A 13665-nucleotide genomic window follows, 5' to 3' on the forward strand; every position below is an offset into this window, starting at 1 on the left:
AGAATCAAGATAATAACTTTCTAAATGTTTGGAATCAGTTCTAAGTTGGAACTTCTTCTTCCACTAGTGTCCACACTATTCACTACTTCCAGGACATCTACAGCGGAGAGTTTTGAAACAGTGCTGACTCCATTTTAGTTTGAAAACTCTGGGGTTGTGTTTTAGTCGAGCTGGGCAGAAACTAAAACCTGACACCTGTGTTCCCTTTTTGATTGGGTTGTAATGGTTACTACCAGTCCTTCCCTGATCTGTCATGCTCCTTTTCCCAGAAGAAAACAAAGACATATGGCTTGATAAACAGTGGTTGATTCAACATGGCTAATGAATTACAGGCACTGTTGACTTTGTTGTCCCTGCTATATTTGTGAAATGAGGCTAAATGTCTTGTCTGGATGGAGATGGTTATGCATTAGTGTGGATTTAGCTTCATCTACAGAAATACACACACAACAGTGATGCATATGAGCTCAGCTGACACATCTTTCATCATATAACAGTGTAACTGTACCAGAAACAGGATGTATTACAAGGCTAGACTACATTAGATTGAGCAGGTGTGCCATCAATCCTGGAAACTCTGTGTATTTTATATTTCTAACAGCAAGAGCCATAACGCAGTTAAAGCCCTACACTGCTGCTTTAATGCAAATTTCTGTACTTGACATAGTTTTAGCCAATTCACAGTGTTGCAAAATAACAAATGTGATTCTTTTCATGTTAGTGAAGTATGTAAATCTCTCTGCAAATAATTAAATAAAATTTATGTATTCATAATAAATTAAAGTGCATAGAATGTGCAGACAATTACTCATCACATAAAACCACAAGCATGATACTTTTTAGAAGTTTAACTTAAAGCTCCTTTCTAGCTGATGTTCGAACAAATAATGGCATTATTCAGATGTATTTTACTGCACATCACATTGTGCAGCTTTCCGTGAGCTCAGAAGGACACAGTCATTGAAGTTGCCAGGCAACATTAGCATCTGAATCCTATTCCAGTGTGAGGAAAACGCTGCCTGTCTGTCCGTACCTTTCCAGAGCCAAACACTGCCTCCTGAGCATATTTGACCAGGCACTCTTTACAGAATAGGTGACCATCTGAACACTGCGTCATCTTCTCAAACGCAAATTCCCCGTAGCAGCAGCCACACTCAATCAGCTGACCATCCTGGAGAAAGAACCAGACATATTTCATGTACGCCATGTTTAATCTTTTCATAAAACTGTACCTCATGGTATTTAAAAGGGATTATGAGAGTAAAATAAACCTAAAAGGCAATCAGTCTAGAGCATTTCCTAGCAGTTTTAAGGGATTAAAAAATGTCACAAAAAAATTCTGATGTTTAAAATTCATGAGAAATCTGGATCTCTATGCTGTTCTTAGTGTAACCATCATAAACCATGTAGCTATCTTATTATACAGTATATATTGTCACTGACTAATAAATACGATGCTGAATAATCACAACAACACCATCTGAATGCAGTCTTCTGTAAAACCAATGGTGACCTTTCATGTAGTCAACAAGAAAAAGCTCATGTTTTGAGTTAGATGAATCATGTAACTTTTTTTTTAATATTATTACACATTTTCTGGAAATTCCAAAGAGAAACCATTACTCGAAAAAACAACCAGATAAGGTTTAGTCAAATTAGCTAATACAAGGCTATGTTGTTCCATATAATAAATACAAATATGAACTATTACGAAGGGGTTATTATACTGGCTAAAGCATCTGTGCTTCCTACCTTCTTATATTCATCCTCATTGACTTGCAGAGCCAGAAGGAAGTCCTCATGCTGGGGACAGAGAAAGAAGTTGGTAAACAGGGGGAGACTGGTTGATAAATATACAGGGTCAGTGGTAAACAATAGGCACTTCTCTACCTCAGCAAACAATAAATGCTAAAACAGGAACCCCCCACGACTACAGTGTGTCTCACTGGTGTGACTCTCCTAAAGTAGGTGTAAAGTTCCACTGCTGGACCAGAGATACAGAGTGCAGTAAATGACCTCTAGCTATTTCAGTGCCTCATTGGTCAGCCATTCACAATGGTGTGATTTTCAGAATTCAGCGTTTGGACTATGAATAGCTAAACCTTTGTGTCAAAAATCCACAGTAAAACATGAAGCACAGCAGGATGCAAGCAGTCACTAAAACATGAAGGCTAATGCTATGTGTCCACTAGATGTGTTTTTCCCACATGTAAACACGCTGCATCTGAAAATCGCCCGCTTGGTGGGCGTGTACTTGAGGCCAGTAGCCGGTGTTCAACTCCTGCCGACCTTCTTCTCCAACTATCCTGCCTGCCTCTGATTGGACAAATGCATCAGCTCGGGAGCTGTCTGCTCCTGGATTTCAAGCCCGACCAACATGACGTTATGGTGTAACAGTAGCAGTCAGTAGACATTATGAGTTTAGTTACAGGTCAACAGACTGTGTGTTTGTTCGTGTGTATACCTCTGCCCATTCCTTAGCCTTCTGCTGATAAAACGACAGCTCCTTCTGCAGAGAGGCTTCCAGATTGCTGTATGTCCTGCAGTAACGACGGTCGTTCTCCAAGAAAAACATCCTTTTGTCAAACTTCAGTGAACCTGGTGGACAAAGAAGGAACCCAGTGAGGGAGAGGGACTGAAGGGTATTTAGAAAACACAAACAGTGGAAGGGGAGGGGAAAGTGAAATGTGCAGCTAATGGCAGAGTTACACGCAAAGTCTACATTTAATGCGACAGACTAATGTTCACCTACAGAATGCATGTGCTGGTGCAGAGGTTATGGGATGTAGTGTGACCTGCAGCAGTGTGCACACGTGGAAAGTGACAAAGTTTGCTCACCATGCTCAAAATGGAAATCGATGTAGCAGCGCTCCGATGAGGTCCTGCTCCGTCTTCTCTTTCCTGATGGGTCGCCTGATTCTTGCCACTTCTTCAGAGCTTCACATAAGGCCTGGAAGTAAGAGAGCGAGTGGGGGAATCAAAGAGGCAGTTAAATAGAGAATGGAGAGCATTGAAACTGCATTCCTAACATGCATTGTATATTGTGGGACTACGGGTACCTTGCGTGTGATTGCATAGTGTCCCTTCAGGGCATTAAGGGCCCATTTGATATCCTGACAGCTGAGCATCCTGAAGTCTGCCATGAGCAAGTCGGCAGCCTGCATCACAACTTCGGGTCCCACGGTGGCCAGCTTGGCATAATCAAACAAGTCCTCAGTCACCTGGAAAACCAGTAACACAAGCAATAATGTCAGAAGTTAGCAAGAACTTGTACACTTAAATCTCGGTTTCCTTTCCCTTGTTTAATTGGTTTTAAGTTATAAAACAATCAAATGCATAGAATACAGATTTTAAACCAAACAGCATGAACTTTTGGTTTAACTGTCTGAACCCTAACAACAACCACATTGTTTGAATGGCAAGTTATCTTCACAAGCAATCACCCAAAATTACACCATTTATCAGATCCAGAATTGGAAAAACTTGATTTTCAACTTTCCTACAGTTCTTGAACTAATCATGGCGGACTTCCAGTTCCATTGGGAAAATTAACTAAATAGAAACTAAAAATTGTGATACTTCATGAAAATCATTTTATTCTATATGTTTCATCTGAAAAAAACCTGTCAAAAAACACATTTTAGCGAACTCGATTCTGTTACATGTTGTTGTTAAAAAATAAAACAAAAAATTACAATCTTGCATTCTTTGGTGCAGCTGAGAGTAGTTAGTAACTCAGCAGTCTTGTGACAATTCTGGGACTTTCCACCTGAACTGGAATGAAGTGCAGACTGTGTCTACACACAGCAGATAAAAGACAAGGATACAGAAAACATTTAATCTGTAACATTAGTTTCACTTTGATTTGGCCACAAATTTAAGTGATTTCCTTCATAATAAGACAGTGTCAGACCTACATGCACTTCAATACAGTATCATGTTTAAATATATAAAGTTTGATAGCTTTATTGTGCAGCTATCTGTTAGAAATAATCAGCTGCATTGATCGCGTTTAACAGTTCACAAGCACCATTCTTGTCTTCCACAATTTCCAGTCGCAGTGCTTTTTACTGTCATAAATTATGTTCTTCATTGTTCTCCATTAAAACAACCTGTTCGCTATTGATTCTTTTTGTGTGGAAAACGAGTTAAATGACGTGTTAACCGCTTCTGTTTGTGTGCATGAGTTTGAAGCAAAAAGTCTGAGTTAACAAAGAAAGTTGAAAACCAACTTCATAGCTGTTAACTCTGACTGAAGTTTTTGTTTTTATTGAGCCGACTCACACAAAGAAAACCTGACAACGTCAAACTGCCTTCCTAGTTCAGCCTCTGATCTGCTAAACCAATGCCATAAACATTAGGAAAGCTGTGCCGGTTAAAACAGAAGCGTCTCATCAAATTTAAAATCGGACAGTGTCTGGGTCTTGACCCAGGCAGTGGTCCGCCAGTTAGTCTACTGGGGTCTAGTATGTAGTGGATTAAACAAAGCCTTGAGTCAGAGAATTTGTCTCGAGGAATTTCAGTGATCAAATTACTCAGTTAGACAACAGTACAAAGCCATAATCAGGTGACAATCAGAACTCCATTATCAGAAAAATGTCTGCTAAGCTTGACTGGTGTACAGATGTAATCAGAAACTATTTATCCAACAATAATTTTTATCCACACCTTACATACCTGTTTACTGTTTTCGTGTGGTAAAACACCGACTCACCCTGCTACATTCAAGTTAACTGCAAACATACGATATAACACGATATAAGACACTGAACCCCTAAATGCTCCTGATGGGTCGTGGTTAGCGCCTTGCATGGCAGCTTCCACCATCAGTGTGTGAATGGGTGAATGTGATGTATAATGTAAAGCGCTTTGGGTATCGTTTCGGGTATAGTAAAGCGCTATATAAATACAGACCATTTACCATAACACAATACCACGTTTTATACATGTGTGGGTCTAACAGACACAAACAAACGAACATTCACCTCCATCTGGGTGTCTCCAGACTCCAGTAGGATGCTGGAGGGAGCTGCTGCAGCTGCTGCCATCTCCCTCCGTGGATATTCTGGATCTTCTAACAGCAGGTTACAGATACTGAAAACATGGGAAGTTACAGGTTTGTATACTAACAAGAGAATATGCATCTACAGAAAAAATTATTCAAGACAAGTAATTATCTTCAGAGGAAATAACTGTACAATAAGATACTCAGCTTTACAATCACACGTAACTACAAAGAACACAACTAAAGTATAACTTCTGTTCCAGACTGAAAAAACACAATGTGATTAATCATACAGTTAATAAAAGGGTAAAAATGGCATTATACTCTTAAAACTGCAGCAGAAATCAAACCAGATTATACTTTATGGTTCTGCGAGCAGTACAGAGTGCAGCTCAAACTAGAGGCTACAGAATGGTGCAGTGAAGTATCAAACATGCATGACATATTTAAATAGAGCACACTTCTATAGATAGTTACACAGGACACAGTCTAGACAGCATGATTCCCTTATTCATTTATTAAAATCCTCTTTGAAACCAAGGAGGAAAAAAATGTAGATGCTTCTTACACATTCAAGTCTTTCACATTATTCTTTTGGATCAGCTCTGCTACATAGGCTTCCTGGACATCTGGGAGTAGATCCAGCTGTGAGGGGGATATAGAAGAAGTTGCAATTTAATTAGTCTCAGGTACAGTATCCGCAAGCATCCTATTCAAACACATCAGTCAGAGGGTAGTGGTGTAAAGTAACTAAATACATTTACTTAAGTACTGTACATATGTCCATTTTGGGGGTACTCATACTTTAGTTGAGTATATTATTTTTTTGCTAATTTATACTCTTACAAAGCTACAATTCAAAGACACATAATGTACTTATTTACCCTACAATTAAATTATAATGTGGCCTATTATTGTTGGAAAGTCCGTGACACCTCGATACTCAATAAAGATTAAACTTTACTGATACCAATGCCAAGAGAAAATGAACAATTTATCCCACAATAAATATTAAAATCAGTTTATTCTGAATTCTAAGTATTTTCTGCTTTGGTATTTAGCATATTTTATCAGCATTTTTTATATAGCGTATATTGATGCTAATATTTTTGTATTTTTAATTAAATAAAAATTTAAACTTGGGCCTTTTACTGCTAACAGAGTATTTCAACGCTATGGTAACGTTAGGTTTACTTAAGATATGAGTACTTCTTCCACCACTGTCAGAGGGTCGGAGATGGGCCAAAAACTTTGGCCACTGTTCTCAAAATTCAAGTACACAAGTGAGCAAGCGTTGAGCAGTTGTAAACGTGTAGGTCTCATGAAGCAGTTGTCACATTGCTGTGCTCGTCGGATGACATTTTTGTACACAAAGCAGAAATTTTCTCTCACAAGGAGGGTTTTTCACCAGCGTTACTGTTCTGTAAGCTTGTATCATGTGCCTGGTTTCCATGTTCATGGGTTTGAGAGAAATCAAATGCCACAGCTAAGGTGAAAGGATAACATGAGAGACACAGCTGCCACACAATTAAACTCCTTTCACTTGACAACAGACAGGAAACAGACACTGACAGTTCAAGGAGATGCGATACTTACAACACCAGTGATAAGGGTTCTGACATGAGGCTGCTGCTCTGGTCTCTCTTGTGCCACAGAGGGTCCAGGCCTTGCATCCTCTATTCGGGGAATGTCCTCTGGTGCAGGTGGGACCGCGACCAGAGCAGGGGCTGGATTGACCCTTTCTGGGTTTGGTGCCAGAATGAGACGAGCCTCCCCTGCGATGTAGGGGACTGACACAGTGGGAGCGGGTGGGTTAATGTGCACATTAGGGACCCTGATGTTGAGGCTCCAGCGTGGTGGAATGGCATTGGAGGCACCGGCCTGTGGTGGAGGATTGGGAATAGCGCCTCCAGGCGGCTGGCTCCCCAGGATGATCCGATGACCTGCCTCTGGAGTACCTAGTCTCTCTGGGGCTGCAGCTATTAGAACTGCAGGGGGGATCACTGGTATAACCTGAAGGGCTTGAGTGGGCTGGACTGCAGGCTGGGCAGGGGTCTGGGCCAGGGGTTGGGGTTCGATCTGAATGAGATTGCCCTGCGTTTGATGAAGTGACATGTGCTGCGGCAGACTCTGGGGCATAAACTGTAGTTTTGGCTGGGTTATTAGAGCAGAGGCTTGGATGCTAGGCTGCTGTGGAAGAACAACTAGGTTCACCTGCCTCTTCTGGATGAGGCTGGGCTGCAGGGTTATGGTCTGGAGCTGTGTAGATGTACCAGGCTGAGGCTGCGTCCGTGTGTGAGACTGGGGATGTGCAGATGAAGTACTGGCCTGAGGATTGTCTTGTGTAAGGCTACTTGTACTAGCCTTTTCTTGAGTCTTAGATGAACTTGACACAGTCACTGCAGCAACATAAGTTAAAGGTGTGGCACTGGCAGATGTACTGGCCTGGCGCTCAACTTTTAGGTGTGCTGAAGAGCCAGCTTGTGGCTGTGTGAGTCCGGATGTGCTGGGTTGAGGTTGGAGGGGTACTTGCACAGGTGGTCTGGATGAGGCCGCATTAGCCTTAGAATTCGTGGAGGTAGATGGGGTGTGGACAGAAGAAACTGCATGAAGCTCCACATTTGTATGTGCTGATGTACCTTCCTGTTGCTGAGAGTTTGTGCTCAGTCTTGGCTGAGAGAGTACGTGTGACGAAGGGCCAGGTTGTGGCAGTGTAGGTCCAGATGTGTTAGACTGCACTGTCTGTGTTTGTATGGCTGGCTGGTCGACCTTGGTGGCCTTGGCATCTCTGGAGGTAGAGGGGGCAGAGCTATGGTCCCCTGAGGCAATCCCAGAAGGTAGGCTACTTTCACCTACAACTTGAATTAGGTTGGACGAGGCCCCGCTCCATTTCGCTGCTGGACGAATCACATGTCTGCGTGCAGGAGTTAGTGACTGTAAGAAAACACACAGAGAAGAAGAACATCACAAACAAATTCATACATTATGCTGCTTCTGATATAATTTGATGTTAACTCTTCAGCTCAGATTTATGGCAGCGGTTTCTGAAAACAGTATAACATGCCAACTGCTTAACAAAAACATGTTTTGTTCTCTAAAACACTGCCTTTTGTGTATGAAGCAAGAGGGAAGATTCAAACACAAGCCTCAGTGATATGTATAGTAAAGATTTATGTGCATCGTTTATCAGTCACCTCCAGTATGCTGACATCGTCATCATCTGCATCATCTGGGACTAAAACAGGACTGCCAGGTACCAGAGTCACAGGCTCCTCATCCGAGTCATCTGAAATGGTGATGAGCTCCCTCTGACGGGCGCACGAGCCTGCAGACACCCGTAAGTTCATATTAGCATTTACAGGGAATGAGGAAAGAAAAAAAAGAAGCGTGAGAAATATTGAATATATAACAAAGCACATGAAAGCAACAAAAACAGGTCATGATGTTAGCCATTCCTGAAGTTTTATACAGAAATTCTTAGGTTGTCCAGAATTAAATGTATCAACAAATATCAAATATGTTGAAAATAATCTAGTGGATTTAACAAGACACCTGTACATTGTTTGACTTGTAAAGATACATTTATTAGTGCGACTTTTTGGAGCTAGTGCTTCATCAGGCAAATAGTTTGGTACAAAGGAAGATTGTGCATAATGAGTGACACTGGCTCCATCACCAATGAACATGCTCCACGTACTCCAGGAAGGTATGAAATGCCGAAGACATTCCACCAAATGACAATTTCAATGCCATATAGAAACACAATCATAAATCAAAAACAAGGGCAATCATAAGTTTATATTACAAAAAATAATTTCTTTCTTAGTGTTTTGTCATGGTGCCTGCCTCTTGCTGGTAAGGTGACATGTTCAGTCCCTCAGAAACATAGTGATGAGATGACATTACGAACTTTACTGAAATGCACAGCTTTTGTGTTGACTTATTCTTTGTTTTAGTTTTCTGGAGGATTTGTCGACATATGGAAAACCACATAAAAACTAAATCTGGTGATTTTCCATCAAAAGGTACGGCATACTTTTAGTGTGTAGATGCATGTAGGTAACAGGTCAAACACTAGACAGTGCCACTGTTTGTGTCTCTTGGTAAACACAAACTAATATTAAGACTGAAACGGATCTTTCACATATACAACTTTAACTAAAAGACTCTGCAGCGTAAGGTATATGACCAGATTTTCTTTTCAGATACAAGGTTGGATTGTTTTTATGTATTATAGCTTTCCTGAGATGTAAAGGTACTGATGGGTCTATTGAAAGTCTGAGTAAGGAAAGCATTAAAGTTTGAACTTTAAAGTGCTGCTTCTCATTGATTAATATTTAAATGATGGATATTCTTTTACACTAGGCTGGAGAAATATGGCATCCAAGGAACATTACACTAATATGACAATATATTTGTATGAATAAGTAAAAAAAAATACTTTATACAGGGCTGAACAATATGCAAAAATAATAAAAATAATAAAATATATGCAATACGAGTCAAAATTTTTAATTTAGTTGGATTGTGATTTTTGCACTTCTTCATAAAGTTAAAAATGATAACGTACTGCGGTCTCTTCCAAATAAGCATGTTCTCTTACATTTGGAGAATAGGATTTGTGGGTCCAGGGTGTCTCTGTGGAACTATAATGCTTCATTCATAATTGTTTATGTAAAAGATCGTCATCAAAATAGATTTAATCGTTACTGTACTTTATGACACCATGGGACCATACTGTGTAATGTGGCGCTACAATTAGTGCTATCAGGGTATAAAGTGAGCATACATACATCCTGTGTATGTGAGAGACAGCCATAGCCTCTACTAACAGGGCTCACACATGCGATTAAAAATCTGTCAAGTGCAAGAAAACATTTCTAGTTTAATCTGTGTGTCTCTGAGCAGCCTGTCCTAGCAGATGAAATCACTCACTGTACCACAGGCCCTAAACACTGGAATGCCTCATTTCTTTAATCAAACCAATTGTTGGCTGCACACCTTTCTTAGCTGTGCAGTTACTGAGTAGGGCCAAGAGATCTCTCCGACGCATGTGAGGCATTTAGGTAAGAAAACTACAACTAAACTGTGGTGTCTACCAATAGTCTGCATGTGAGGTGTTTAGAGGACGCCTGTTTATTGCAGCTTCAGAAAACAACCTGGGTTACAATCTATCCCTCTAAAGTATGATCCTCTGCATGGAAATCCGTAACGTCATATCACCCACCACCACAAGTAAATTCTCAGCCCATGGGAAACAATGCATAAAACATAATCTGTTGCATTTACTGCACAGCTGGGAACAGAGCCTTTGCTGTTGGAGCATCAACGTTCCATAATGACACGGTAAATGGGCAAAATTCTCCAAGAAACCAGTCCTATGATGTGACAGATTTATTGCCAGCAAAGCATCTCCCCTCCCTGCAGCGTTTTATCACCAAGCAACGGCAAATCAAAGCAGTGAGGATTCAAAACTGCTAAGAAAACCCAACTTTGACTAACTTCAAATCCCAGATCCTCCATATGAAACAGAACAAAACATTTATCTGCACCCTTATTCATCTTTACAATCATTTACATAACGTGCTCAGAAACTACCAATCTGTATGGGAACTGACAAAAAAGGGTATGCTATAACTTGCCGGTGCCAGAAGGCGTGAGGATAATTTTGTGGGTGTGCCTAAATTAAAAAATTACAAGCAGGAATGTAAAAAGTTAGTCTGGGACCCTGGATACCAGTGGTTTGAGGTTCCTATATGTGTTAGCGTAGACATGAAGGTGCGTCTCACCTTGGCTGCGGTGGACGTTGAAGCTTGCCAGGTGAATGACGTCGTCATCGCTGCCTCCATCGGCCATTGTGAAACTACACTTACCAGCTCCCTGAATCAGCCCACACACAAAAATCACTGCTCAATCAGTACCATCTACTCCACACACACACACACACACACACACACACAAAGAGAGAGAGAGAGTTTGTAGGCTGCAGTTCAATTATTACAGTAACATCATTTGTTATGTAGCTAAATCCTGACCTCTATCACAGTTGGGTATTAATAAATATTTTCCTGTCAAATGAAGCTTTTGTATTACAGGACATTAGCAGCAGTAACCTCTCTTATCAATAAAGTAACAACCAAAATAGTCGAGAAACAGAACACTTTGTATTGTACCATCAACTGCTGCAGTCAGATGGATTATCATCACATGACAACAGAATTATCAGGGTTGAAAACAAAAGTAAACAATGGATGTCAGGCCCAAAGGTGACCTAAACGCAGCACAGCATCTCTTTTTCTAGAGTATTCTGAAGAGTGGTCACCAAAAAATACCTTTAAAAAAATTATGAACAGTAGCATATGTTATTAGCAAAATTAACTGTAAATTAGGAAACCAAAATATGAGATATCATCTACTACTAAACGTTTCTTTTGCTTCATCTGGCCGACCAACTAAAAAGTTTCTAGAGGTGACAGTTATGACTTGCTTGTTACCAACCAAACCAAAGCAAGCTCCCTTCAGTTTTATTGTGTAACCATACAACTTAAATCATACAAGCAGACTCACGCACACCCACAAGCAAAGACAATGCCGTAATGGTGATGGTATTCCCCTAAAATTCAACAAATGGTTTCATTTTATCACTTGTCATGCGCATTTATCGAAAACGTCTGGGGTTAAACTCCACCTGAGGTCCATAACAAGCTGAGAATGTCTGACTGATAGGAACATCCGTCGATTAGCTCAACTAACATGTGGCAAAACAGTAAGCAACAGAAAAGCTTGTAAGATAGCAGAAATCTCAAGCACAACAGCAGGGAAAAGGTCATGTCAATCATTGAAATAAAAACAACATTAGCTAGCACACTAAAAGATGATTTGATGTTTTAGCCACCAATCACCACAAGAATATTTGGTCACATTCTCTGCTAACTTGACTTGCAGCTCTTGTCGTCCTAGATGTGATGAAATCAGTAAGAAATCAATGCGGATCTTACATTTTCCCAAACAGTATGCGCGAACACAGCGACAAGCCAATGTTGTTGTACTAGCCACTTGAACTTGCGTTGAATCTATCACTTCGACATTAGGTTTAAGAATGTTCTAGAATAAAGTTGAAGACGGTGCAGTCATAAACAAACATGTCAGAACAGCAATCGATCATTTCCGCTCTCACACACACAGAACAAACCACTGCTCTCAGCTAAGCTAATGGTAATTAGCAGGCTAGCTAGCCTTGCAGGGTAACTAGTTAGCTGACTTCTGTTAAGATTTCTGTCCATAACACTGCTTCAAACCAAACACACGCACGGTGGAAGATCTTGGTATAAAAACACGCATGTAAAAATGTAAAATACCGCAGCTTGGCTTGGATAACCAAGATAATCCGCTTCCTTAGTGGACTGACAATCCGTGAATATCGAAACAAACTGCCAAAACAAGAACAGTAGCAACGTCACGCGCAAGGATGCCGTATTGTTACGTACACGCTAGGGCCTGTGGGAAATGTAGTCCTGGAGATGTCGGCTGTCCTCGGCGTTGTAGTTTCGCCCATTGTAGAAGGAAGAGAGACTGTATCAGATTTTTTTCTAAATTAAAGTCAAAATTTAAAGTAAAATATAAAAAAATAATATGTGTAAATTATCCTGCATAAGAATGAAACAAAAATATTAGCAGAAAAAGCGACACTATGTATAAAAAAATGATGATGTGACTGAACAGTATGATCTCAAATTAATGTTAACCATTAGTTCAAATATGTATTGTCAATTACTGAGCAAAGACTATTAAAAAAAACTATAATTTCAAATGTTAGGCCAATGCACTGATCAGCCACAATGTCAAACCAATGATAAATGAATAACACTGAACATCTCATAACAATGTGATGTTATGCTGGGAACCTTTGTGTCCTGCCAATCATGTGGATGTTACTTTGTCACGTAGGTACTTGAAAATAAGCATCTCCAACACCAGCTGCACAACACAACTCCTAAGAAAATGTTTGAGGAACACAACACAGAGCCCAGGGTGTTGGACAGGCCTCCAAACTCCCCACATCCCAACCTGATCGAGCATCTGTGCTAGCGGTAGAGCCAGACATGTTTTATGGAGATGGCCAGCATAAGACCATTACTCACCTTTAGATAGCACAGTGTATCATTAATTTTTTTTTCCCGCAAAGCACTGCAGACCCAGTAGTCATTTTTTTAGGCACCTCATTCATTTTCTTTTGCAGCCAAGACTGACATGTAGAAGAAAACTCATACACAGCATCATAGGGTTTTTATGTTACTCTTAATTTAAAAATCAGGAGCAGTTGATAAGAGCTTCACTAAATCCACAGCAAAACCTAAATCAAACATATTTTAATAATAAAAAAAAACAGTTTTTTTATTTACACACAAAAAAAAAACAGAAACATTTTTTATACTAACTATACACTTCAAAATCAGTGTAAACATTACAAACTACTAATGGTTGAAGCGGGGCTGTTAATACTGTCAGCATGAATCTATATGGGAATGTGAAATGGTTAAAGTTCTGCCAGGAAAGCAGTAGTTTCTGGAGTCTATGTAGTCTTCTAACAGGCCTCACTGTTGTCTATATAGGGTGGATGTGGACACCCCATGGCTTGGTTTCAATATTATGACTCTCAC

General features: G+C 40.2%; 1 protein-coding gene across 3 annotated transcripts in view; it reads right to left on the reverse strand.

Annotated features, from left to right (window-relative positions):
* The window catches only part of rnf216 (ring finger protein 216), a 32608-nt gene extending 20130 nt beyond the window's left edge, over positions 1–12478 (reverse strand). Inside the window, exons 1-11 of one of the 3 annotated variants that reach the window (XM_023294761.3) lie at positions 12364–12478; positions 10795–10929; positions 8200–8330; positions 6602–7939; positions 5574–5650; positions 4986–5094; positions 3060–3221; positions 2839–2950; positions 2465–2598; positions 1753–1803; positions 1034–1171 (exon numbers count right to left, since the gene is read on the reverse strand). In XM_023294761.3, coding sequence (XP_023150529.2) covers positions 1034–1171; positions 1753–1803; positions 2465–2598; positions 2839–2950; positions 3060–3221; positions 4986–5094; positions 5574–5650; positions 6602–7939; positions 8200–8330; positions 10795–10861 — 2319 coding nt within the window. In that variant the 5' untranslated portion in view covers positions 10862–10929; positions 12364–12478. Of the gene's footprint in view, positions 1–1033; positions 1172–1752; positions 1804–2464; positions 2599–2838; positions 2951–3059; positions 3222–4985; positions 5095–5573; positions 5651–6601; positions 7940–8199; positions 8331–10794; positions 10930–12003; positions 12159–12316; positions 12339–12363 lie in introns of those variants that run through there. The other 2 variants (XM_055005412.1, XM_023294762.3) reach the window with 2 other exon arrangements.
* Positions 12479–13665: the final 1187 nt, after the last annotated feature.

This window comes from Amphiprion ocellaris, chromosome 19, assembly GCF_022539595.1.
Source record: "Amphiprion ocellaris isolate individual 3 ecotype Okinawa chromosome 19, ASM2253959v1, whole genome shotgun sequence".
NCBI lineage: Eukaryota > Metazoa > Chordata > Actinopteri > Pomacentridae > Amphiprion > Amphiprion ocellaris.